At 48.0% G+C, this 27,385-nt stretch overlaps 1 protein-coding gene across 3 annotated transcripts in view; it reads right to left on the reverse strand.

The window, feature by feature from the left end:
* Nucleotides 1-27,385, reverse strand: part of LOC138480767 (heat shock factor protein 3-like) — a 417,702-nt gene that overhangs the window by 35,135 nt on the left and 355,182 nt on the right. For all 3 annotated transcript variants that reach the window (XM_069612513.1, XM_069612512.1, XM_069612511.1), the window contains one exon: nt 1,106-1,157. In XM_069612513.1, the coding sequence (XP_069468614.1) occupies nt 1,106-1,157 (52 nt within the window). The remainder of the gene's footprint in view (nt 1-1,105; nt 1,158-27,385) is intronic.

Below are 27,385 nucleotides of genomic sequence, written 5' to 3' on the forward strand. Positions count from 1 at the left end.
CAATTACCATCCCATGTTACAGCTTGTACAGTGTCAACCAGATCTGGGTAATACCAACACCAGTTTTTACAGTCCTACAAAATGCAAAACTTTGGTAGTAAATGCTATAAAGAATTTTCAACTGATAACCTCTCGACTAAAACTAAATATGTTGCTCAATGGCAAGCAAATTCTCATCCTCAACAAAAATGTGCAAAAAAAAATATAGTAATACCGGAAGGTTTATTGGAAAGATATCTCACACAGCGAATATCTGCTGTCTCCAGTCAAGTGATTTGATCTCAACCTCGTTGGTGATAAAGATTTCAATATCCCCGTTGCATATTTCGAAGTGATATCACTTCAGCTGCCAACTTCCAAGACACTACAAACAAAAATTGTGTGGATCCGTAATGCTCCCTTCAACTCTTAAACCCTGAAGGTTTAGGGATGATGCAATTGCGAAAAATGTGGGCATTCCAAAAAACAAAACAAAACCGAGTGATAAGCACACGGGAAAAAAGGAACTAGGTAGTGGAGTGTGGTGTGCTCCACTTATATAGAGACAAGTCGGAGGAGGCAGATGCCGATCTACACTATGCGCCCTGCTGGAAGAGTCTATGAGGAAAGCTGTCACTGGTGCGGTATCGAGATGAGGAATTGAGAAACCAGCCGTGAGGGCATCATTATGTTTGCAGAAATAAGGCAAACAAAAAACAAAACGTAAAAGGCTTCAGCAGAATGCTTGCTTTGGGAGAGCTATAAAAACAAACAGTACTTACCCAATAATAGTCTTTCTGGTTGTATCTGCAGAATCCAAGAGTTTAAAAGCAGCTTCTGAGTTTTATCTACAAAGAGAGTAAAGGATCTTCCCTGATCTGATTCACAGCAATAGGTTTGACTGGAAGTTGGACAGAAGCTGGTTTTGGCCACAGAAACTACCTAGCAATAGTAAATGCGACTTTAAGTGAAACTTAGTGTGTGGCCTGGTACACTTAACTAAATATTGGCGTAGTAATTACTACACCACCTTTGATCCTGTGCGCCCAAGCAGACACTAAAAAGACATGCATCTGTTGCATATAATTACATAATGCTTGACTGTTAAGTGTCTAACACACATTACCTTTGTTATCAGCGGCTTCACATTGCAGCTCTCCGATATTTTCAGTCAAGGCCTGCATTAAAAAATTAAAAAAACATGTATCGTTAATGTTAGCTGCTTTCACGAAATGAAGGAAAGAACCACATCCACTTCTCACTGGTCAATCCCCTTATACTGTAATAAGGTGTAGATAATTATCAGCATAGCTTTGAGAACTCAGATGCCCTCACAGGAGAGAGCAGAGGGTTCATTGGCACAGGTAATGGAGAAGTTGGTGTTGATGGAGCCAGCAGCGATACCAAGGGCAGGAGTAGAGACGGGTGTGGCTGGCATCATTCTCTTGGCAATGTCAGTAAGAATAAAAATGTTCCAAGCACAGACTTTTGTTAAACTCTGATAAACTGGACCTTGCTCATTGGTTGAGGCTAACACACTGGTTGTGGTATTAACCATTGCTTAGCAGCTAGCATTGGATGAAATAAGGTTGGTATAGACCACCGATACAGATGAGGGATTTATTCAGCATAAGGCATACAATGCAGTGTTGTTACCATAGGCCTAGGGTAATGTTCCTGGAATCTAAGGCAAAATGCAGAAAGTAAAAGACAGTGGTGAAGTTCAATAGTCAGACCCTCCAGCTAATAGCGATTTTGCGATTCCGCAAAGTGTTGCGAAAACGGCCGTTTTGCGCAAAATACCGCAAAAACTGCCGTTTTGTGCAAAAACACCATCTTTTAAAAAAATCTTTTTTTTTAAACATTTTTAAGTAATCTGCAAAAATTACTGTTTTAAAAAAAATAATACGCAGGGTGCCAGGTTCTCAACTTTTTTTTTTTTACACAAGAAATGAAATGCGCTAACACATCTCATCACTTGCGCCCCAAAAATGTGCAGCCCAATCCACAAGGGACACATGAATGGGCACATTTTATATGCGCGCCCATTCAGATGGCTTGACCTCCTTCATCAAATAAAGTCGCGTTTCTGTCAATTTAAAAGCACACCCCTCATTTCCAAGCAAGATGCACTTTTAAATGTGCAGAAATTGTAGGCAACCCTACGCGCACGGGATGTGGGGTTGCCACTGCATGACAGGGTCTTACCTGACCCTGTCATGCATTTCTTTTAAGGTATGAACCGCTGCTGTCGCTTGCATTTCTGTTCCTCAAACAGGATAAAAATGCATTTTATGGGTCGCATTTTACAGCGGCAGGCACCTGGAGGGCCTGTCCCTGTGAAAGGCGCTGGGAGCTTGCAGAACACTGTCGGGAGAGCGATTCTATTCAAAGTACTGCCCATTTTGATGACAAAAATCTATCATACTGAACATGTGTTGTGGGGGTGTCACCCGCTCCCGATGTTTAGTATTTTTGGTCTAGGGTGGTTGCAGAAGTGTTTTCCCCTTTTTCCTCAAAATTGAAGGTGGGACAGAAAAAAAAGAAAATAATGAAAAAGGGACCCTGCGGAGTCGGATCCGCCCCACGTTCGAGGGACGGTTCTGGCACCGCAGGGTTGCAGGGGAAGCGGCAGCGACCAAGCAGTTTAGTAGGGGAGGTGGAGGTGAAAGGTACATTTTGGGTTGTTTGGCTGAAATGCAAATCAATTCGCAGCGAAATTGACTACGGTCAATTCCGCCGCAAATAATTACACTTCGGTCAACCAACCCAGAACACCATTCAAGGCAGCTGGCCAGCGCACAATTTGCGCTACAGCTCAAGCCTCTGGAAATGCGCCGGTCACCTTTGAGACCCCTGGGAAGAATGGAGAGTGCCCTGTTTGAGGCCAGGAGTCATTAGAGGCTGTCCAAGAGTCTGGAGAAATGGAAAGCACCCAGGGCTGTTTGAGTCAGCCACCAAGTACTGCTTTAGTCAGCCCCCAGGGCTGTTGCAGGCGACCACCCAGGGGTGTCAGAAGCATCCTGCCCCATGGAGCCTGGGGCAAGGATGGCCTGTTGGAGTCTGCCAGGAACAGGCCCCCTGGTACATGAGGAGACATTGGCAGGGTTGCATGAGGCTGCCCAAGTGTGCCACCATTTCCTGAGTGACTATGCCAGCATTATTTAAAAAGGGGAAGTGTAATTTCCATGCCAAGTAAGCGTAATTGTGCCTTTTATGCACCTGGAGGCTAAAGGTTTTAATGAGAATAGACGCTATGCTGATTTGGTCTGAGGTGGGGACCATGCAATGAGAAAATGGTTACTGTTTGGGTTTGGGTATGATAGTAGTTTTTGGGGATGATTAGTTTATGCTTGCAGAAGAAATTTTGGAGTTTCATTTAAAAGTAAAATGTCATAATGGATTGAGCAACGATGTGGCAAGCAGTGACTGAAGAGTGCTGTTGTGCATTAGTAGTGAATTACCATGAGAAGTATTAGTGAGAATGATGTTGCACTTAGAATAGGAGATGCATTTTATTTTAGATGTAACCATTTGGAGGCATTGCAGGTTGGTTTTAGAGTTGGCAACATGGACGTTTAGGTCTCATTTAAAGTTGGTTTCCACATTTGTGTTGTGACAGTGGTTGTGTGTGAGTGGCACATATGAGGTTGATTGAGGTGGACAATCAAAGGGTGTTGATCCTATTATGCTTAGTATAACGTTTTGAGGCATTTTAGAATATTAGGTTGCCTGTTTAATGGCGACATGGACTTTTAGAAAATGTGACTTGGATGTACTATGTTTCAATGTTCTGATCATCCTAAGACTATGTTTTGCTTGTGTGTGTGTGGTGTGAGATTTGTGATCTTAAAGCACAATAAGAGTGATGTTGGTCATTAATGGTTACCACAATCTTTGAGTCATTTCAGCATTTAGAGTTGCTCATGCTTTGGCAACATGGACTTTTAGGAAATGAGATCTGAAATTTATAATGTGATTATTGATATGTCATTGCAATGCTTACTATAACCATTTTTGAGGAATTGTAGGTGTGATGTTTTGTTTGTGCGTGCATGGATGTGCAACTCATGATGACTGCCAGAGTGACTGCAGCGCTCCTTAGCAGTTAACATTCTATGCCGGGGTTGTCTGTATTTTGAACATCCTGTGTTTGTGTGTGTGTTGTAGCAGTATGTGAATGTTTTAGTGTTGGTGCATGACCAGTGTTGGGTGTTGAAATCTTTTTTATTGTTTTTTGGAATATGTTTTAATTGATGTACATGACCAGGGTTGGTCAGGGGACTCTGCGGAGTTGGAGGTGTTTGGTGTTTTGAGGCCCTGTGGGGTTAGTGATGTTACTAGTGGTAGGCTAGTATAGAAGCTAGTTGGAACTTTGATTAATTGGTTAGTGACTCTGAGGGGTCCAGAGGTACCTAGTAGGAGACTAGTACCATAAGCTTTGCAAAGCTGTGTTTTTGTGATGATTGTTGGCTCTGAGGAGTTCACATGAAACCTAGTGAAGCTTTTATGTTGTTTTGGATTGTGGCTCTGCGGAGCAGTCCAGAGGCATCTAGCAGGGGACTAGTGCCTGAAGCTGTGTGAAGCTTCTATGTTGTTTTTGAAGGTGTCTAGCTCTGCGGAGTTTACTTGAAGCTGTGTGAAGCTTTGATGTTTTTGGTGACCCTGGAGTTGTTAAGGTCCAGGGATTGCTTGGAATTCTGGAGATGCAAGTTACATTGCATTTAGTGTTTTCTTTTAACTTTAGGTGACTTTTGGAATTGTTCTTGAGTCCGCTCTTGATTAATTTCAGAAGCCTGGCAACGTTTCATCTGCAGCTGTGTTCACTTTGGGGTGTTTATTTGGTTTGAAGGGCTCATTTGTCTGGCCAACATTTGTAGCGTTATGCTGGTGGTGGTTGTTTAGTGACAGCTGGTTGCGTTTCTTTATTGGTGTGATGAGGTGAGTGACTGGTGATTAGGTGTGTCTGTGTTGCTTGAATTGTGGAATGGATTTGACAGCGGCATGAGTTGTGACTGTGGTTTCTTGGTGACCCAGGTAGATTGTTGGGTTGTTAGTAAGTATCTTGCGCAGTTATGACAGTACCTGGTTTTTCCCGGTTTTGGGAGTTAGTACTCGGAATTGGCAGTCCGAGGTTCCTTTGTGGCAGAGAGGAACGGAAGGAGCTTTGTGTTTGGTTGGTCTTGGTAGTGTTGTGGTTTGTTTGCCGAGGTGGGCGGTTAGTGCTCGAAAGTGGCAGTTCGAGGTTCCTTTGTGGCAGATGGGAACGGAAGGCGATTTGTGATGTTTTGATTGGTTAGGAATGTTAGTTGTGGCGGCTGGGACTGTCATAGGATGTTAGTTACGCCTGTTTGTTCAATCTCTGGGGTTAGCGGAACTCTGCTGAGAGTGAGGTGTGTCTTGCTGTTGTGAAAGTGTGTGTTGTTCTTTATGCAAGAGGAGGAGGTGTTAGGGTTGCTTTCTCTAAGTGTGTGTTTGAGGTGTGTTTGTTTGTTGTAGGAAAGGAGGTGTTAGGGTTGGCTCTTATACTTGCATGTGTGCTGAGCCAGGATTGATGTCATTCAGAATGTAGGCTGTGAGTCTGGAGTGTGAGATTAGAATGTTTGGGGTTGAATGGGTTCTAACCCAGGCAGTTAGATTATGTGAGCCTGGGTGGTGGGAGCCAGTGGGCTCCTGTCCCTTTCCTCTTCATCTCCTAATGACTTGTTGACATCTGATCCTGTAACCCAAGAAGCTAATAAAGTAACCACTATGCGTACCTGGCCTGTGTATCCTGAGTATCCCTTGGAGTGAACCCTATGACCAAGAGCCGGTCATAACACCTGCTCATTTCCAAAAATGGGTCGTCTAAAAATAGCATATCCTGCGTTATTTTTTTAAATGCCCCATTATTTGAGGAACTGGGTCAAAATCTACATTTAAAGAAAATAAAAAAATGGTTACACTATGAGAGAGAGGGAGAGTGATGGGTGAGATGTGAAGTGATGGGCAAGAAAGCAGAGGAAGAGCAGTGGGTCAGAGGAAGAAGTGCTGCACAAGAGAGCAGAGGAAGTAGTGATGCGGTGGGCGAGAATTCTGAGAGCGAGCAGAGGTACAGAAAGTAGAGGGAGCGTGTGGTCAGTGAGCCAGAAAGCAGAGAGGAAGCGGTTGGCCAGAAAGAGGCAGTGAGCTGCAGATTGGGAAAAAGGATGAGGGAAGAGTGCGATAGCATGGGAGAAAGGATGCAAGATGCAGAAGCAGCACAAAAGAATGAAGGACTGTATATTGCGGGAGGAATTGTAGAGTGTAAGGTGTGAGTTGGGAGTATGATTTGGAGTGTGGCAGGGGCTGGGCAGTGCAAATTGTGACTTGACAGTGTGACATAGCATGTGAGTATTTATATGACAGAGTGAGAGGTTAAGGGATGTAAGTTGTGATGGAGAGTTGGTGAGATGTGTGTTGGTGAGAGATGTGTGTGGGTGTTTGGGGGATTGGAGAGCATAGAAGGGGAATATTTTCAGCATTACAATTGATAATGATCAATTTAGTTAATACTATTAAATAGGCATGAACATTAAACCAGAAATGTAGCCAAATCAAACACTGTTCTGCCATGCCAGAGACATCTGGGACTCTTCCTATTAAATTAATACAAAAGATACATAGCAATGATACCCTGGCTCTCTTGTAGCCTTGCACTCTGCCTATTTCCTGCAATGTGGCAATCTAACACCCTCCAGTTAATACAAAATGTCCTGCAAAAATGCTGCAATAAATAAAGGTTTGTGCCGCAAAATTTGCCATTTCATGCCGCAAAATTTGCCATTTCATGCCGCAAAATCCTGGAAGGTCTGAATAGTGGCGCACATTCCTCAATCCTCGACTGAACAAAGAACTGAGAGAGGCAGCCTCAAAGAAGCAGGCATTAACAGTCTTTCAGGACCATCAGCTCCTGACACCTCTTCTTTAGGCTTCGGGGAAGATCCCTTTTGTTACAGACCAATTGTATCAAATTCCATACACGTCATCAATGGAGTATTACAGGTTCAAATAAAGGTGTGAATGATGGTGGAGCCTAGATCTGTCCAAACAGATGTAAAAAAGGGTAATGAGTAGAGTGTAAAAAAACAAAAGAGAAGGGGTACGGAGGCCTTACCCCATTACAAAAAATATATGCAACTGCACATTTTCATCCGTTTTTGAAGGAACAAGCAAAACAGATGTTAAAAAATTGATATATATATAAACACTGGGGAAAAGGGTAAGAAGTAGAATTAAAGAAGCGAGGGTACGGGTCACTTGATTGTTTAAAAGCTTTAAAGGTGCTTAGAAATATCAAAAAATAAAAACAAAGGGGAAACAAGTTACCACTACACTAATACCCTTATGGGATGGATGACGAATCTGAGGATGCCGTCCCTACTCCCCTTGGGAGAGACCTTTTCCATGGGGCTAGGGCGGCGCATCCGCAGTACAGTAGTCCCCCTGGGGAAGGTGCACAGGGGGAGGAGCACATGGGAGAGGGAGCATTTTATGGAATTAGGGTGACTATCCCCATAGAGCGTGGTACATCTGTTTTAGTACACCCTCCCTCTTCGCCATAGTCCAACTCTCCTTCCGTAGTTCCATCTAGTGCCAATATATTGTGTTTTAAGTAAGCCAGCCTAGTATGTTGGACCTGACTAAGGCACCAGAGAAACCATTCTGCTTTCCATATAGTTCCAATACAAGTACTGTGAAGATGATGACGAGGAGTATGCAGATCACTTCAGTGAACCAGAGTGAAAGGTCTAGTCTACCGCAGCATTTCGTTGGTCAAAGGCAATCCAAAATAACCGAGGGAACCAACAAGAGGAGAGCCATCCTCCAACGATGAACCGGGAAACATAGCACAATACGCCGAGCACAGAGGCGAGAGGAAATGTGACTGTAGTCCGGAACGGAAGGACTATGCCAAACGCTGTTCTGGAAAGACTCCAGGCCTCCTGAAATCCAAGGAGCTGTGGGAGAGAAAAATCGCAGCCAGAGAACGAAAGAGTAACCACAGGAGCGACCACCAACAACGGGGAACGCCTGAACGCTGCTGGGGAGAGGGACAGCAGAACGGGAACAAAGTAGTAACTGGCGAAGCCGACGCGAGGAGACACCCAAACGCTGACACAGCCTTGCACCAAAGAACTGACGCTCGGAAGGCGAAGACAAGACACACAGGTACGTGGGCTGGTCGAGAGGTGCTGAAGGTCTGGAAGCAATTGGGGAACCTCAACGGAGCACAAGATAAATGGTCCATGAGAAGGACAGAGCGCAAAAGAGACACTTGTATGCCTGGCAGGGGAGTAAACCAAGCAGGCAAGCACCATCAATGAAAATCTGGGACAATCGCCCATATAAGAGCCAAAGAATAAGAGGGTCTGGGACCCTGAAAAGAACAAGGTTCTGGCACCCTGAGAGAAACAGAGAGAGAAAGAGACCCTTGTATGCTTGGCAGGAGAGTAAACCAAACAGGCAAGCACCATTGATGCGAGTCTGGGTCCCGCACCCACATCAAAGAATAAGAGTGTCTGGGACACTGAAAGGTGCAGAAACATTCCAGAGGGACATATATTCTTGGCAGGAGAGTAAACCAAGCCGACAGGAGCCATTGTTGCAAGTCTGGGACCCGCACCCATTTCAAAGTCTAAGACCAAAGTGAAATTCAATAGAGGAAACACTGGAAGGAAGAGACTAAGGGCCTCATTACTAGTTTGGTAAACTCGGGTCCGGGCAGTCGGAATGGGGACTTAACGGGTCATTCCAACCTTGGAGGACCCGGTAAGTCCCCATTCTGAAAACCATTCCCCATTCCCATTTGAGCCCCCATAGGGCTCAATGGGAATGGGGAAGGAGCTAATAATGGGCCTGCATATAGCGTGCCCTTTATTAGCTCCCTGTTCCCTTAGCGGCTCCCGCTAAGGGCAGCTGGTAAAACCAGCCAGCCTTAGTGGGACCCGCTAAGTGACCTCCGAATGCGGCGGTAGGGGGTTAACGGCACGGGCATCCTTACTGGTGCCATTAACCCCCTACCGCCGTACTCGTAATGAGGCCCAATATGTTTAAATTCCTGGGATGTGTTGGCAGTAGAAGGAACAAGGCACAAACCCCCCGTGAGCAAAGAGGAAGTGTTCACAGGAAAAAGCTGGGAACTTTTGATTTGCAACTTGGCCAGGATTTAGGAAGTCGGGGGAAATGGAAAGAAGCCCCCTGCCTGAATGAACATTGCGTTTTGTTTGGCAATACCTGACAAAGTAAAGGAAACCCTATCCACAAGAGAAGAGTTCCTAACTTCTAAAGGGGAACAAGAAGGAATCCAGGGGAAAGGGGTCATCCCCTCGATATATGAATATTACTTAAGGGAAAAGGAACATTTATTTTCTTTATTAGCAACCGAAACATAGGAAATTTTCTGTTGGCAAGAACTGTCATTATCACGTTAATTGTGAACATAGTACCCTTTCACATTAGATTTAGGTTATTAGTGTTAGGGACAGAAGCAGGGCTTTTGGACAAGACAGTCCCCGATTAGTTATTTGAGATTGTGTTCTTTTCCTTAGATTTCTACCAGGCAGGAAAACCACTTGTAACGTTAGAACCAGAGGTGGTTTTTCCAACACTTTTTATCCGGTTAATAAAAGTTTAGAACTAAAAGTATGCCACCTTTGTGTCCAAGCCTTACTTCTGCACCTTACATATGTAATAGTGCTTTACCATAGCTGTAAATGGGGGCCATGGCCCTGCACTCGTAGTCTACCTCCAAAATAAAAAGTCTAAGCCTGGAAGTGGGGTTGAAAAAGGCCTGTCAAAAATCAGTCTAGAATCACAAAAACCATCTGAAATATGGAGGTCCCATTCATAAGCACGGCCAATGTATAATGCAATGCTGCTAGCCTACCCGATATGTCACCACTATGTCTACTGATTAGATGGGTGAGAAAGAAGAGACTTACTCTAGCTGTGGGTTTGTTGGAGTCCGTTCGGTAGCATGCAGTGCAACGCTGACGCCACAGGGGTCTGGTGGAGGAGCGCTCTGCGAGAGCTGTTCATGCTCTAACCGCACGCCAGTTCCAAGACGGCAGACAAGCTTTATGAAGTTCCGGTCTGGGTTACCCATAGCCCAGCAGCTATCCCAAGTGTGCACAACCAAGCTGATTAAGTGAAACAATCACAATCAGGTAAACACGGCCCAGCAGGAAGAACAGATGCACCATAGAAGCTGAAAACTAGTCAGGATGTGGGCTTTAGGAGTTGAGAAAGGCATAGCAGCTGTGGTGGAGAGAGGTTCCCGGTGGAAAGGAGATAGGGGGAAGGAGGAATGAGGCATGTGGCTGAAAGCTGGCTGGAGAAAGAGGCAAGAGGTCAGAGAGAAAATAATGAGACAGGGAGGAACATAAAGGAGGCAGCTAAAGTTGTAAGGAGGAAGATGGCAGAGGCTACCAAGAAGATTAGCATAGGGTTTAGGAGGGTGGTGGAAAGAACTCAGAAGTGACTGGTGAGAACTGGAAGGAGTTGGAGCGGAGGGAAGAGAGAGCATTAAGGTGGAGGTTGGGTAGAAGAACAAGTTACTTCTTACCTTGTAACGTTCTTTCGACGGGATGTTCCTCCGATGTATTCCTTATCTTTGATAATATGTTTCCAGCTTGCTGGCCTCGGAAATGTTTTCTGTAGAGGGCGCTGCGCGTCGATGTCCGCAGAGTCGATGTCCCTCGACGGCCACCGTATCGGCGCCGACGTCACGATGCCCATAAATAGCCACGCGCTGCGTCCGTTGCTCAGTTCCGTTTTGTAGCATAAGAAAAGTCATGCCTGAATTGGTTATTGACCTTGAAGGAGCGTAAGCTGCAACCACAAGGGAAGTATTACTGCGGGGATGGATGGGAGGGGCGATAAGGAATACGTCGGAGGGACATCCCATCGAAAGAACGTTAAAAGGTAAGAGGTAACTTGTTCTTTGAAGGGATTGTGTCCTCCGACGTATTCCTTATCTTTGATAGACTCCCATAGCAGTGGCATGTAATTGGAGGTGGGGGTAAGAATGTTATGTATCCCTTTAGGGATGGACCGAATGTAATACGGCCTGGCCAAATCTGGCCTCTTGACTAGTGGAGGAATCCAGGTTGTAAAATTTTGTGAATGTATGTGCAGATGACCATGTTGCAGCCGCACATATGTCTCGGACCAGTACCCTTCTTTGGAGAGCCAAAGAGGCTGCGATACCCCTGGTTGAATGAGCCCTAAGATTTTGGGGTGGCTCTTTCCCTGCCAGTTTATAACATTCCAGAATGGCCAAAATAATCCACCTGGAAATGGTTTTTGTTATGGGTAGTCCCAACTTGTGACCTGAGCATCCTACAAACAGTTGGTCTGCTTGCCTGATCCTAGCCATTCTGCTGATGTAAAAGCTGAGAGCTCGCTTTGGGTCCAGCCTATGTAGCCTTTCTTCTTCTTTCCCCCGATGGGGAGGAGGGTAGAACGAAGGTAAGGTAATTTTCTGAGTAATATGAAATTCAGAAACCACCTTTGGGAGGAAATTAGGCTTCACCTGTAGGACAACTGGGGGTTTACAGGAGAGAGCTTGTAGCTCGCTCACCCTCCTAGCAGATGTTAGTGCTACCAATAGGACAGTTTTAAGCGTGAGAAATCTCAGTGAACAAGAGTGAAGTGTTTCGAATGGAGTGCCCTTTAAGAAGTTTAAGACTAAATTTAAGTCCCATAAGGGAACCTGGAATGGTTTTGGAGGATAAATATTAGTTAATCCCTTGAGAAATTGTATCACTAGAGGTAGTTTGAAATACGATGGTTCCTCCGAAGTGCGCTTGAAGATAGAAAGCGCTGTGAGATAGCCTTTTACAGTGCCAACTTTAAGGCCTGAGTTTGCCAAGTAGAGTAGAAACGATAACACTGTTGGTGTACCACATAAAAAAGGGTCGAAATTCTCTTCCCTACACCAGCTGCAAAATGTGTCCAACGGCAGCGGTATAAAGACTTTGTTGCTGTTCTTCTGGCCGAAAGCAACACCTCCATGACATCATCAGGGAGGTCCCAATCCTTGTACCTCACCCTTTCAGAAGCCAAGCGTGAAGGTTGAGGGTTCTGGTGTCTGGATGGAGAACCTGCCCCTCCCTTCTGCGAGAGAAGATTCTCTTTGAGTGGAAGACGGATTGGAGGGCAGATGGACATATCTAGAAGGTCCGGGTACCACGTTCTCCTGGCCCAGTCCGGGGCAATTAGGATCATGGTTTTCCGGAATCTTCTAAACCTCCTGATCATTTGAGGAATAACAGGGACTGGTGGGAACGCGTAAAGGAATGGAAACTCCCTATCCACTACGAATGCGTTCCCTAGAGCTCCTCTCGGAGGAAATTCCCTTGAACAGAACAGATCGCACTTCCTGTTGGTGCTTGTGGCGAACAGATCCACCTGAGAGGTTCCCCAAAGGGCGAAGATCTCTTGAAGGACTTCCTGAGCTAGCTCCCACTCGTGGGAGACTGTGCTCTGCCTGCTCAGAGCGTCCGCTGTCAAGTTCTTCTCTCCGGCTAGGTGGACTGCCGATAGAGATTCCTTCCTGAATTGCCCAAAACCAGAGCTGCATTGCCTCTCTGCACAGTGGCAGTGACCCTACGCCTCCTCTTTTGTTGAGGTAGTGCATGGCCACCGCGTTGTCCGTCATTATTAGGACATTTCTCCCCTGTACTGATGGCAGGAAAGCTTTCAGCACTAGTCTGATCGCTCTCAGCTCCAATAGGTTGATGTGTGGTCTGGACTCCGATGGAGGCCAATGACCGCTGATGGTCAAGTCGTTGGCATGGGCTCCCCACCCTGTGAGTGAGGCGTCTGTGACTACTGTTATCTCCGGCCATGGTTGCCAAAACAGTTCTCCTTTCAAGATGTTCTCTGGATAGGCCCACCATTGAAGGTCGCAGGCTACCTTGTCCGGAATCCGGAGGAGATCTGTCATTCTCCCTGAGAATTGCGACCACCGTGTCCACTGAAGAGATCTCATTCTCAGACGAGCCTCTGGCACAAGGAAGATGCAGGATGCCATGAGGCCTAGCAACCTCAAAAAGTCAAAGGCTGGGAGACGTTGGGCATTTTGAAACTTGTTGACCATCTGCAGAATATCTTGAGCCCTCACCTCTGGTGGCGAGGCTTTTCCCAGGGAAGTGTCCAGGACCGCTCCAATGAACTGGAGTCTCTGTGCTGGTATCATCTGTGACTTCTTTAAATTGAGGGAGAAGCCCGGTTTGTGAAGGAAGTGGCAGACATAGGGCCTCATTACGACCCAGGCGGTAAGTTACCGCCTGGGCCGTGACTTTACCACCATGGCGTAAACTACGTTTACGCCATGGTGGTTGGCGGACTTACCGCCCCATTCCGACCTTGGCGGGGCGGTAAGTCCCCAATCCCCATTTACCCTTCCCCATTCCCATTTTTGCCCCATAGGGCATAATGGGAGTGGGGAAGGCGTTAATTACGCCACCGTAAATTACGGTGGCGTAATTAACTCCATGGTCCCTTAGCGCCATGGATTTTAACACCTGCTAAAAGCAGGTGTTAAAAGCGCCATGGCGCTAAGGGACCTCGTACTCAGGCGGTAAGGGTCGGCGCTGTTAACGCTGCCGTAAACCCCTTACCGCCTGGGTCGTAATGAGGCCCATAATCTAGCTGTGTCTGAGCTTGTTCCGAAGATACAGCCCTGATCAGCCAATCGTCCAGGAAGGGGTAGACGTGTATCCCTTCCCTCCTTAGACTCGCAGCCACTACCAACATTAGCTTGGTGAAGACCCTCGGGGCGGAGGTCAGCCCAAATGGCAGAACTCGAAATTGATAATGCGAACCTCAGGTATTTCCTGTATTTGAGATGGATTGGCACATGGAAATATGGAAATAAGCATCCTGAATGTATAGAGATACCAGCCAGTCCTGGAGCTGGAGGGCCTGAAGGATCTGAGATAGAGTTACCATCTTGAACTTGTCCTTCTTGAGTAACTTGTTCAATTCTCGTAAGTCCAGGATGGGCCTCAGTCCTCTGTCTTTCTTTGGTATGAGAAAGTAGGGGGGGGGGGGGGGGGGGGGAGTACCAGCCCTTGTTGCTGTCCGCTACAGGTAACAGTTCTATGGCACCTTTCTCTAGCAGGTCTATGATCTCCTGCAAGAGGAGCAGATCTGGAACTTTTAGAGAGCTGTGCCCCGGTGGATGACTCTGAGGGATGTGTAGAAAGGGTAGGCAGTAACCCTGGGCAACTGTCTCCAATGCCCAAGCATCTGACGTTATAGCCTGCCATTCCGTCAGATGGTGAGTTAACCTGCCCCCTACAGGTGTTTTGTGTGGAGAGGCCTCAGAGTGGTTTGGGGGCGGCTGATGCAGATGGCGAGGGTAAAGAGGCACCTGCTGCTGCTGCGGCTTTAGTACTTTTGACCCGTCCACCTCGGGTAGGTCTTCTTTGGCCTCTTTGAGCCGGTTGTCCTCTGCCTTTCCCGAATGCGGAATAATAGCGAAAGGACTTTCCTCTTCCAGAGGTTCCTGAGGGACGAAAAGGAGTTTGGCGGATTGCATCTCCTAACAATTTTGCCGCTGCTTTAGATGTCTGCAACTTTTCCAGACTGTCATCAGCCTTCTTTCCAAATAACGAAGCACCGTCAAAGGGGATATTCAAAAGTCTGGCCTGTACATCTGGAGCAAAGCCAGACTTTCGCAACCACGCATGCCTGCGGATTGTTGTACTTGCCGCCATGGCCCTGCTGATACTGTCAGCGGAATCGATGCCAGTTTTAAGTGATTTGCACATGGCATCTTTGCCATCTTTATTAATGTTAAGGAAGGCTTCCTTTTCCTCTCCTTTGGGTATGCAGTCAGCCGCTGATGAAGCACACTCCCACAGTGTGTGACTGAACCTGGCGAGCGTACAGGTGGCGTTGATGGACTTCAACGCCATACTACAAGCAGAGAAGACTTTCTTCACCATAGAATCATACCTCTTGTCATCTCTATCCTGTGGGACAGTAGGGTAAGCGGTCCTATTGCTAGATGAAGTTGCCGCTTGGACCACCAGGCTCTCTGGAGTCGGGTGTTTTGATAAGTATTCAGGGTCAGCAGCCGCTACCCTATAATTGGCTGACAATCTTTTATTGACCGCAGGGATAACTTCAGGAGTTTCCCAATTAGATGTAATTTTCCTTCGTAAGGCTGCATGGAAGGGGACCACAGGGTCCTCCTGTGGACCTTTGTCTAATATGTCTGTCAGGTCATCCTGTTGAAAAACAGGCGGGGGCGCAGACCAACCCATAAATTCAATAATTCTTGCCATAACGGTTCTATAGGGTGTTTCGGCATGTTCCCCTGGGTCTGGTTTAACAGATTCCACTTCTGGGGAAGTGTCCAGCCCACTTGCCTCATGTAGTGACTCCTGTAGGTCCTTCAACCTTCTTTCCTCAGAGGTGAAATCCTCTAAAATAGGCAGTGTGGTCCTCTGCAACCCAAATGTTTCCTGGTCAGAATCTTCCCCCTCTTTATAAATTGAAGATAGTCCAGGGTACTCTGACCTCTGAAATGGTGTAAAACCCATCACTATGGCAGAAGGAGCCAAACTCGTCATTATTGGGTGAGAAAACGTTGATGTCGTCGACACAGATATGACCGGCTTCGAAGGCGCCGGGAACGGCGTCGAGAAGACTGGAAGAGGTCTCGAAGAACTCGAGAGGATCTGGATCCTACTCGAGGATGTCGACGACAGTCTCAGCGTCTTGCCGGAGGCCCTTGGAACCACCGTTGGCTGTGGAATAGCCTTGGTCTTCTCTTTCATCGGCGTCGATGTCGGCGTCGACGATGGCGTCGAGTCGATCGACCGATGCGTCGAAGAACCCTTCGACAACGGTGTCGATGGCGCCGATCCATGCGTCGAAGGAATCTTCGACGACGGCGTCGAAGATGGTGCCTTCTTACCCGATGGCTCGTGGCGCTCTCGGGTGGAAGGTATCGGCGGCGACTCGCGGCGTTTGGATTTTTTGGATTTTTCACCCGGGGTATCACCCTCAGTTGTCTTTGAGGGGGTTGAGGCCGCTTTCTCGAAGACGCTTAACAGTTTCTTTCTGAATTCCTCCCACTTAGCCTGAGAGCTGTGTTTTGTGGGACAGGAGACCCTTTCTGGGGAAACAGAAGACAACGAGGAAGGGGATCTTCAACATCTCTTTTTTAAGTGTCTTGATCTCGACGAATGGTGGGAGCGGATTGCGGTGTCGTCGGTTCCGATGAAGATGCCATCGAGAACGAGTTGGTATTTATTCAAGTAGATACTGAGGGTTATCCTGACTGAACCGAGCAACGATGTTCCGAGGCCCCACGATGCGCTGAAAAACGGAACTGAGCAACGGACGCAGCGCGTGGCTATTTATGGGCATGGTGACGTTGGCGCCGATATGGTGGCCATCGAGGGACATCGACTCGGCGGACATCGACGCGCAGCGCCCTCTACAGAAAAAAATTCTGAGGCCAGCAAGCTGGAAACGTATTATCAAAGATAAGGAATACGTCGGAGGACACAATCCCTTCGAAGAATAAGTTACTTACCCCAGGTAACATTATTTCGACTGGATGTTCCTCCCACGTATTCCTCATCTTTGATATATTCAAGTTTGCTTGCAACTTACTTCAGACATTTTTTCATAGGGTCTACTGCATGCATCGTCAAACCTTGGTCCTCGACTGTCTCTGTAGCGTCCCTCGTGACATTGACGCTGGTATATATTGGCACGACGCAGAGCCGGAGAGGGGCCGGAAGGAGGGTTTGCATGTGAATGCATGCCAGACCCATGCTGGGGAACAATAGTTGCAGGTAAGTAACTTAAACCTTTTCCAGAATGGGGCTTGGCATGGATCAACATGCGCATAAGTAACAAATACATAGCAGTACAACATTACACAACCACGGGAGGTGGCAAGGCTAAACAGAAGCAATTAACTCTTACTTCTGTAACAGGCTAACCTCAAGCGAACATGTTGTGTAGCACTGCTTGGCCAACTCTGGACTCCTCCATGGAATCCCTGTCGATGCAGAAAAACTTTGTAGCAGGCTTGCAGATGTCCAGCTGGGGCACAGCAGACAGGAACGCCGTTGTCGCAGTGATTTCAATGGTGAAGTGGGTTCTTTGACGGCAGGGAAGCGGTCGGTTGGCCAACCGATGACAGTGCGTGATGCAGCCAGAGAGGCACCTTGAAATGGAAGCCATGTACAAGGCCTTTCCATGGTTCACAGGACCAAAGTTCATGAACAGTTGTTAAGTCTTCCCGAAAACTCTTTGTGTGTGTTACATAGAACTTCAGGGCACAAGCAATGTCCAGCGAGTGCAAGGCCCTTTACTCCTGACGAGGAAGGTTTCGGGAAGAAAACAGGTAACACCAAAGGCTTGTTGAGGTGGAAGTCCGATGGAACCTTCGTCATGAAAGAGAGATGCGTACGTAGTACCACCCTTGATTTGTGGAAATTCAGGTACAGTGGCTTGCAGGATAGGGCCTGGATCTCACCTACCCCTCTGGCAGAAGGGATGGCCACCAGGAACGCTGTCTTGCACGAGAGAAACTTGAGTGGGGTCTGATGCATAGGCCCGAAGAGAGCCCCCATTAGCTTTGTCTGAACCACGTTGATTTCCCTTGCCGGGGGAGGAGCCTTCACCAGCGGTAAAGATCAGAAAAGTCTTTGAGCAACTCCTTGACGAGTCTGTGGCACCATAGTGAGAATCTTCCTGGGGATCTGGTGTCACAGGAGGTGGACGCCAGATGTTTCTTGATGGAGGCGTGCGCCAGACCAGCCTTCGCCAAAGATAGCAAGTATGGAAGGATCTGCAGAGCCGTGACCCTCAGAGGGGTAAATCTTCTACGCACGGCACCACTTAGCAAAACGCTTCCAGTTATGGTTGTAGCACTTTAAGGTCGCAGATGTCCTCGCCTTGGCGAGAACCTCCCTGCAGTCCGCTGGCAACTCATAACCTCCAAACTCTAAGGCTACAGGAGCCAGGCCTTCGGGTAAAGCGATCCTGCATTGTGATGAAGGTTTGCATCTCCCTCTCTGGTCAGAAGATCCGGAACCAACGGCAACTTGACTGGGGGCGCCGCTGACAGGATGCGAGGAGTATCATCTTGAATTGGCACTGTCTGAGCATGGTGAGGGCTCATAGCAGGAGAGGGAATGGCAGAAACAAGTACAGAAACAGCCCATCTGACGGGAAGGAGAACACGCCCCCCCAAGCTCCTCTGCTGGTGGAACCTGCTGGCAAACGTCTGGCATTTGGAGTTTGCCGCCATCGCAACCAGAACGATCTGGGGTCTGCCCCATTCGGCGAACAGATGGTCCACCTGATCCTGATGGAGCTCCCTCTCGTGGCAGGAGAGGAGTGGGGGACGAGGAATAACCCATCTGACGGCCGAGTGTCCCTCTATGCTTCCTGATGTAGAACACAGTGGTGTTTTTTTCCGTGAAGATCCTCACCACCTTGCCTTTCAGAGACAGTAGGAATGACTTGAGGGCCCAGAACACCTCCCGTAGCTCCAGCTGATATGCAGATCCTTCTGATCCGGCAGCCATAGGCCTCTGGCGTGCCGACGTCCGGGTGTGCGCATCCGTGGTGACCGTCTCCTGGTATGGGGGATTTTCAAATCCTGTGCCTTGAGCGATGTGGTAGCGGACCCCACACCACTGTATCGCCAGTCAGAACTCCTTGTTGAAAGGGATCTTGTCTGTGAAACTTCCGGACACCTGTATTCAAAGGGCATCCAGGAATTCTTGTAGGGGTCGCATCTGCAACCTGCAGAGGCAGATGAGGTAAATGCAAGATGACATCATGCCCAAACGACTTGATGTCCCGCACCACGGCATCTTTGCCGAACGACAGACGTTGCACCTTTCCTTGAGTGGCTGCTAGACTCTCTTCCGAGAGAAACGCCATGCAAGACACTGTCTTGAGTCTGGCTCCTAAAAACAGCGTGTTCTGCAATGGCATTAAGCAGGACTTCGGATAGTTGATGGAGAATCCCGGATCGGTCAATAGTCCGACGGTCGCCTTTGTGTGCTCGTTGGCCAGCTCCCACGATGGGTTGTAAATCAGCCAATCATCCAGGTACGGGTAAACATGTATGCCCTGCAGAGGTACATGGGCAACCACTGGCACCAGCACTTCGTGAATACTCTTGGGGCTGACTTCAAGCCGAATGGTAGGGCCTTGAACTGGTAGTGCTGGCCCTGAATCCCAAAACAGACATGTCCGATGTTTCTTGTAAATGGGGACGTGGAAATATGCATCCTCCAGGTCCAACGATGTCAAGAAGTCTCCTTTTTCCAGTTTGCCAAGCACATGCTGCAACGTGAATTTCTGGGCCTTTAAGTATTTGTTCAGACGTCGCAGGTCCAGGATGGGACTCCAGCTCCCTATCTTCTTTCTGAGCACAAAGTATCCGGAGCCAAGGAGTCGTTGGGGAACTAGCTCCATTGCCCCTTTTTGCAGCATGTTCCGTACCTCTTCCAGAAGCTGAGGGATGTGCTACGCCTGCCGAGGAATCGGCACAATATAAGGATACCTGCGTTCGAACTCCAGGTGTGTCCCTGGGCATGATGCATCCAGCACCCATGTGCTAGTGGTGATTTTGCTCCACTCGTGGACAAACCTCGTCAGCCAGCCTCCCACCGGGGTGCATGGGTGGGGGCCCCCAACGTCTTGGCCGGTTCAGGCATGCTTGGGTGCCGGCATCCTGCCCTGCGGGCGACAGCAATGCTGTCCTCTGCTGCCTTAGGCCTGAAAGCAAGCTCTGTAGACTTCTGGCGTTGAGGATCGGGAAGGCTGTCTGTACGACGTGGAGAACACGTTCGATGACCTGCTCGATTTTCCTCTGGAGGATCGAAAAAAGACGAGCAGTGCTGCTGGAGAGTGCTGAGGGAGTGGGCCGTCTTCATATCCGCTTTGATGGTCTGGAGGGACTCGTTGACTGCCTTTCCAAAGAGATTTTCCCCATCGAAAGGCATGTCCAGCACCTTCGCTTGGACCTCCTGATGGAAGTTAGTGGCCTTCATCCGTCCCTGCCGACAAAGGCAGACACTGTTCCCCATTTGCCGGAACCCTGTGTCGGCGACGTCCACTGCCACCAAGATGGCATGGTCTGATGCTACTCCTCCGTCCTGGAAGAGGGTGAGGGCCTCCATCTTCTTTTCGTCAGGGAGGAACTCCAGGATCGGTCCTAGTTTGTACCACAACTCCCTGTCGTACCTGACTAGAAGACCACGACGGGTTAGCCGACTGTTTCGTCGCAGCTGCCGACACCACCGAGTCTGGCGACGGCAGCGCCCACAGGCATTTGGGTGCAGAGTCTGGCACCCTTTATTTCTTTGCCAGCCTATCCAGCTTGGCTGGAGCTGTTAAGAGGTTCTTCATGAGGACTATGCCCTCTCTCCAAATATCATACAGAAAAGGCACCACCATAATCGTCTTCCTCTTGGCCGCTCGCCTTTGATACAAGAAGCCCTCCTCCTTGGTTTCTTCGGGTACCAGCTGGAATAGCTTGGAGGCTGTGGCAATCAGAGTGGAAGGAACCCACTTCGTCCGGTGGGGAAAAGCTATGCAGGGCATCCAAATGTGGTGACTCACCGTCCGCAGCAACAATGTCTTTGTCTTCCATCATCGTGGCCATATCCGTTCCCGTACCCATGTCTAGGTTTGCTGGGGGAGCTGGGTCCGAACGCCAAAGACATTCTCATCTGGATCTCTGACAACACGGTATGGAAAGTCGATGGGAATATCCAGGGAAATGTCAATCGACTGAGAAGGCAAAACAGGGACGCTAGGCCCTGAACCATCAACGCCGCCGTCGTCCTCGTCATCGTGGCCCATGTGCATGGACTCCTGATTTCTCGTCATCTGTGGACGAGAACTCCATGGCTTGGGAGATGACCTGGAGGTGGCGGGGGGCTATTTTAGGGCCTCTTCGCCCCCCCCCTTTTTTCTTCCTTTAGGGTTCGGAACCGGGACCTGTGCCGGTATCTTCACCCCTTCTGGCATACATGCAGACTTTGCCAAAGTCTCTGCGGTGGTGTTGCTCCATGGGCGCAGGGAAAACACTAAAACACTTTCTGCGCCGTGGGAGCCACCCTCGTAGGATCAGCGCCCTTAGATGCCGTGGTAGTAAGTAGCCATCAACAAAGTCGCCAACAAGGTCTCTGCCTGTGCCGGTTGGGCCGGTGTGGGCTGTGCGGCCTTCTCTGTCTGTGGCTTCTCAGGTTTCTCCCGTACCTTAGCCGGGGTAGATGACTTCCTCATTGAAGAGGAGGTTGATGGTAGGCTGGCAATGGAGGGGGAATGCGATGCTTATTCCGCCCTATCTACTTTGGGACCCACTTCTGCGGTGAACCCAGTGAACTCGGATTTGCAGATCTTGGCCTTATCTTGGGCCCCCATGGATGAAGCGCCCTCAAAGGACTTAGGAGACTGCTTCTCGGATCATCCGGTCCTGGAAGCGGCATGACCCTGCTCGGAGCATGGGTCAGAGGCCTTGGTGTTAAGCCATGCCGCCAGCCTGCTATGCCTCTCCTTCATCGTTTTCTTGGAGAAACCCGAGGCATATCTCGCACTCTGCCTCCTTATGGTCCGGGTGTAGGCAGTAGAGGCTTTGTAGGTGCTTGTTCCGTAGCCCGTATTTGCTACAGGGCCTGAAGAGGGACCTTCCCTCTTTCAACTCCGTCATGGTCAGAGAGCACGAAGTAGGCCCAAAATGGCCTTGTAGAATCTTCGATGGATCTTCGCCCTTGAGGGGCACGGAACTTCACAGACAACGGGCACCCGCTGTCGGCAGATGAAGAAAAGAGCACAAAGGCTCTTTGAAACAAAAATTGAACTTTTTCGTTGAAAAACAAAAAAACATACAAATAGCTCGCCGAGTAACTCGAGGACTCCCAGCACTGAACTGTGCAGTAAATATCTGAAGATGGCTGGCAGAGGAGGGGCTTAGGGAGAGGACTGTCGTTGGATGGGGGCAGTATGACCTTAAGTACAGTGATAGTTTTTGAGGAGAAATAGAGTTTTAAAGTAAAAGTAAAACGGTTATTTCTTTTAATGAGGATTCCCAGCCTGACGACAGGGAATATTCATGAGCATGTGAATCCATGCCAGACCCCATGCTGGAGAAGTACCACATTCAGGTTCCAGGATGGATGAGGAGGCTTGACTCAAGAGTCGTTTTTTTAGACCATTAAAATCTCTTAGCACCAGATTGACGAAAAGAAAGCTGCACTGTGCCCAAGTAGGGCTAAGCGTTTATGGCTGACGAGCATGTCCTACAGGATTGCAGCTTTATTCTTGAGTCTGCCGAATAGGTGTTGTAGCTAGCAAAAAATCTAAGGGATTAAGCTGTTGCTGTAGGAGCCAACAAAAGAAGATAGGCCAATTACAGGTCAGAGAATTCCAGGCTGCATTGGTAACTTCTATGTTGTCCTAAGAGTCCTACAGACCAACCCAGGGCAGCTCTTCAGGAGCCATGCTGACAAGTTCATTGATTGAAGGGAGTTGGAAAGGAGGTTGAAATAGGAGATGTGCCTGTGTTGGAGGAGCTATCTGCAGAGAGACGGTCATAGCTAGCAGCTCAGATTGTCAAAACCTGTTCTGTCAAACGGGGACCACAAGATTTATGAGAAACCCACGACTGTTGAGATTCTGAATCAGCAGTACAAATGATAAGTGTGAGGGGAGGAGACTGACACACAGGTGGCATGATTGTTACTAAATATGAGAATAAAGGAGGAAAACCCAAACTATCCCTAATACCAAGAGGGGTTTCACTGCCTCAACTCAATACTAAGCATGTGTCAGAATGTCGGTAACTGAAAAGTCCACTGTCCTGGTGCAAAAACCTATTTACTTTCCTCACATTTCTAGGTGAACTAAAAGGTTGGTGAGACTTCTTCAGGTAGAAGAGGGGCTCCCTTCTTCTGTGGAGCGGACTACTATGTCATCTATGTTAGGGAAAATTCTGATAAATGGTTGATTTCCCTTACCTACTGAGTCCCTCAGCAGCTTTGCTGGATTTCTAAGATTTATTTTATTTTTTTTACCTGGTAAAAGTGTGAGCCTTTTTTCACACTCTTACATGTGTTTTGCTATGTGTATTTCTACTTATTGTGTGATCTTGGGCACTGGAGCCTCACCTACTACAGGGCACCATATTTTTCATGTGTGATACAACACACCTTAAGCCAGTGACACAGGGTTGTCTTTTAGACTTCCCACTGACTCCATTTTTCTGGGGCTGACTACTGTAGCCCAGAAAAGATAAAGTTGACATGAACTTTATTTAGTCACTTTTACCAAAGACCCAGTACACCCCATCTTCCATGGAGTATTGGAAAGATGGAACTCTTATCCCTTTTTGTCTGTGCCTCTTGGAGCATTGTTTCGCTCCCTTTAGATTAAGACTTGGCTGGTGGCAGTGGTATCTACCCTACCTTTTCTACCGCGATTATCTTATATCAACGTGGTAATGTTTTAGGCTATTATATTAGCCTCGAACATAAACCCGCTTGACCAAATACATTTTATTTTGGCTTCAGCTGGGTTTATTCGCCATTTCTTTTAGTTACAGTCTTTCTCGTGTTTTTTTCTGCGTTCCAAACCGGGTATGACTCATTTGTTCGCTGTCTTTTCGCGGGCTTCTGCACAGAAGCCCTCCTTAAGGTGCCTGAAAGTCTAGGTAGGCAGGATGTGAGGGAGGGATCTTTGGACCCCTGCCATGGGTTCCCTTGGTAACCCAAGTCACACTCATGTTTGATTGGCTGAGGGTACTGGCCTTGCCAGGACAGCCACCCTGCTGTGTGATTGACAGCCAGGCTGTATGAATGGGGGAAAACTGCATAAAAAGCAGGTCTCTGGGACTGGAAGAGCAGAGTCGCCACTGGAATGAAAGAACCAACGAGGAACTGGCAGAAGAGGACCCCTACAACGACTGAACTGCCCGGTGAAGCCCTGCTGCAGGTCCGAATCTCCAGAAGCCGTCGACAGAGAAGATCCTCCAGGAAACTTCTTCCCCTGAGCTGGTGGGACCAATCAGTTCACCCAAACTGCAAACCAGGACCCCTCCTCTGCTCGAATTTGCTGTACAGAGCTGCAGTGGGCCGGATAGCCAGGAAGGTCGGACCCTGCTTGGCTTTTAAGGAGCGCACCTTTTATTTGTTGCTTTGCTCTGCTGCTGTTTTCTTTCCTGGGTAATACAGGACCCTCCAGTCTTCCTACTTCTGATCAGTCCGACAGTCGCTTCAAGAACCGTGAGCCAGCAGTAACTACCAGGAACGTCTGCCTCAGCAACAGCTCCCTCTCCGTTTTAAGGTACTGTGCAAATCAGTTTGTTCGTTTCGTTCAGTCGCGGTGAAAGTGTTTGAAATCTTTCTCCAGTCCGAGGGCTTGTCCTTCTCTTCTCTTTGAACTAACTTTTCTACCAACCAACCTCGTCCGGAAACCGTGCCACGAACTTTACCACGAACTACACTGAACTATCATCTTGAGCAAAAGGCTTTTGAACTGCTGACTTTGGCCCTAAGCCTTTTCTATCTGATTTTACCATTGTAGTCTCTCTTGTTCGCTTGCTCTGAGTACTTACCTGTTGGTGTGGATTCATTTCTGCTACCTTCTGTCTTTCCCACCCTTTTAAATTGCTGGAGTGCCATTTTGCTCCCACTTCATTTTGTGAGCTTAACTTCTCTGGAATTAAAGGGAAGTGTTGTGGTGTATTAAGAGAGTGATTTTTAGACTGCTTATAATAGTGTAATGTTATACAACTGAAGAGTGAAATAAATGTATATTCTTTTACTTGAAAACCTTGAGTCAGTGTTTGCCTGAATCATAGTAATTGCTGTCCTTTGTCTAACTATTTGATACTGCTCACTTATTCTTGAGATAAGTCTGGCTGCTCCGCTACTGCTACCACTTTAACTGTGTAGTACAGGCTTGTACCAAAGGTTAAAACTGTACTGTCACTTGTATTCTGAATCATGTGTGGTGTTCCCAAAGGATACTGCATATAATTCTGCCTAAAAAAGCTGTTTGGAATGACTATGTCCTGGGAATGTACTCCCTTCCTCAGGTTGCAGTTAGTTTCAAAGGCAGCACCTAAAGCTCCAGATTGATAAGTCTCAATTCACAAGAAAAGCAACATTCCGGTTCAATAACCTGGTACCAAGAGAAAGACTTTCTTACCTTAGTCTCTTTCAGGTTTCTCGCAATGTTCACAAAGTAAAGCAATGTGCCAAGTTCCAAAACTAGATATAAAGAGAACGACTTTCTTCCCTTAGTCTCTTCCAGGATTCTCACAATGCCAAGAGAATGACTCCCTTCCCTTGGCCTTTAGCACATTTCTCACAGATGACTTCCTTCCCCTTGTCTTCCTCACGTTTGCACATTTCACAATGACAAGGGGCATGCTTCTTCCCCTGACCTTTCTCAGGCTTGTACACTTCACAACGTCAGGGTGTATGGGTCTTCCACTGACCTGTCTCAGGCTTGTCCAATTCACAATATTCATAAACACAAGGGGGCATGCTTTTCTTCCCCTGGGCTTACTCAGGTTTATACAATTCACAAGGTCTGGGTGTATGGTTCTTCCCCTGACCTCTCGCACAGCCAGCCTGGTTCACTACCCTGCTAGGTACTATCACTATGAAGAAGCTCCAACCTGTGGGTTTCTCTTCTCTTGACCTGGTATACTCTTCTGCCAAGTACTGTGACTATGAAGATGGCTTAGGTTGTTCTTCATAGAAGGGTGCGGGTTCCAGACTTGTGGGCTTCTCTTCTCATGACTTGGTATACCCTCCTACCAGGTACTGTGACTATGAAGATGGCTTTGGAGGCAGTTTGTTATTCGTTGTGGTTCCCAGACCCGTTCCTTGCAGCCCCTCTGCCCCGCGGGGTACCCACCAACTGTCTTCGTTACCTGGACGTCTCTAGGTTCTTTAAGTGGTGACCTCTGGTTGTCCATGAGGTTTGTCGCCGTCTCTTCCGGAACCACGGCATCCTTGCTGCGTTCCTCTGCTCCTGAACGGTGCAATTCCCATTCTCTGCGTCCACCAGCTCTCCACGTCAGCGGTTTCTTCTGCCCTCCACCTTCTTCTCTCGTCCAACTACTGCAGAGTCACCGTGGGCACCTGTGCCGCAGGCCAAGCGTCTCAGCCTCTGCACTAATGGCGACTTCAATGCTTCAGCAGCTTATGAATTTACCGGCTCCTCCACGAAGGATCTGCCAGGTTGTACAGTCCGGCTTCACTTTTTATCCTTGGTTTGTGCTTGCTTGTTTGATATCATCTGGTTCACTCATGTTGGTTACACGCGGCACTATTCATTGCTCTGCCCCTCTTCTTCGTCTCAGTATCAGTGCATTTAATCCTCATTAGGTTACTTGTGTTCTTCTTCGTCCCAGCTTCTGAACATGACTCACATAAGTAATCCCTACTCTTCTTCGCCATAGTATACTTTTTGGGGAGGGCATCTCCTCTACCCTACATAGGTACATGGACGTATGTGGAATGTTGAGACTCAGTATGGGGTGGAAAGATGAAGGAGGTGTGATATGTTTTGGGTACATCACGTTTCTCCTGGACAGTCCTCCCATGAGGTTGGTCCCTCTCCACCAGCTCAGTACCACCCCCAGGCGGACTATCGGGTAGTGGCCTCACCTCCTTCGCCCCATGTGAAGGGGCTTCCCCTAGGGGAGAAGGGATGACATCCAAGGATTCATCGCAAAAGGCATAGACTACCTGGTTGACCCATGAGAGCAGAATCGTCGACTCATCTTTACATGAGGCATATAAAAGACACTTTTTACTGATATGAAAAGCAACCCAGTCTAGGAGAGGACAACACCAAAGGCCAAAGAGTTTTCATCAGGTTGTCCGTCAGTTCCCATTGGTACGGGACTTGGGTTAGTGGGCTCAGGCGTCTGCTCTCACATCGAGTTGTCCTACCAGCTGAGAGGCTACCACGAAGATTCTGGTCTAGATAGCCAAATACCCTAGTTGTAGAGAGTTTGTATAGCCCTCTAACCTCATTGCTTGTTGAAATAAAACATTGCAGTGATATGTTATGTGTAAACCAATACTCTCATTCCAGCAATCAATCCGAGAAAAGAACCAGAAAAACATACTTGAGTGCCACACCATTTGTATTCAGTTTCATATCCTGGAGAGGTCAAAAGCCAAGTACTAGCAAATGCCAGTGGCAAAGCAAGGGGAGGGCAGAGTGTACTGTGTCCCCCTGCATGGTCTTGTGGGCTCCCATTCCACTCCTTTGGGTAAGTGCAGGCCTACTTGTGAAACAAAACTGCATGCAAGCACAGCAAGCACACAGAATTTACTTGCATTGTAGCTTGCAAATACAAATG

Source organism: Ambystoma mexicanum, chromosome 5p (assembly GCF_040938575.1).
Source record: "Ambystoma mexicanum isolate Mex_15411 chromosome 5p, UKY_AmexF1_1, whole genome shotgun sequence".
Classification (NCBI taxonomy): Eukaryota; Metazoa; Chordata; class Amphibia; order Caudata; family Ambystomatidae; genus Ambystoma; species Ambystoma mexicanum.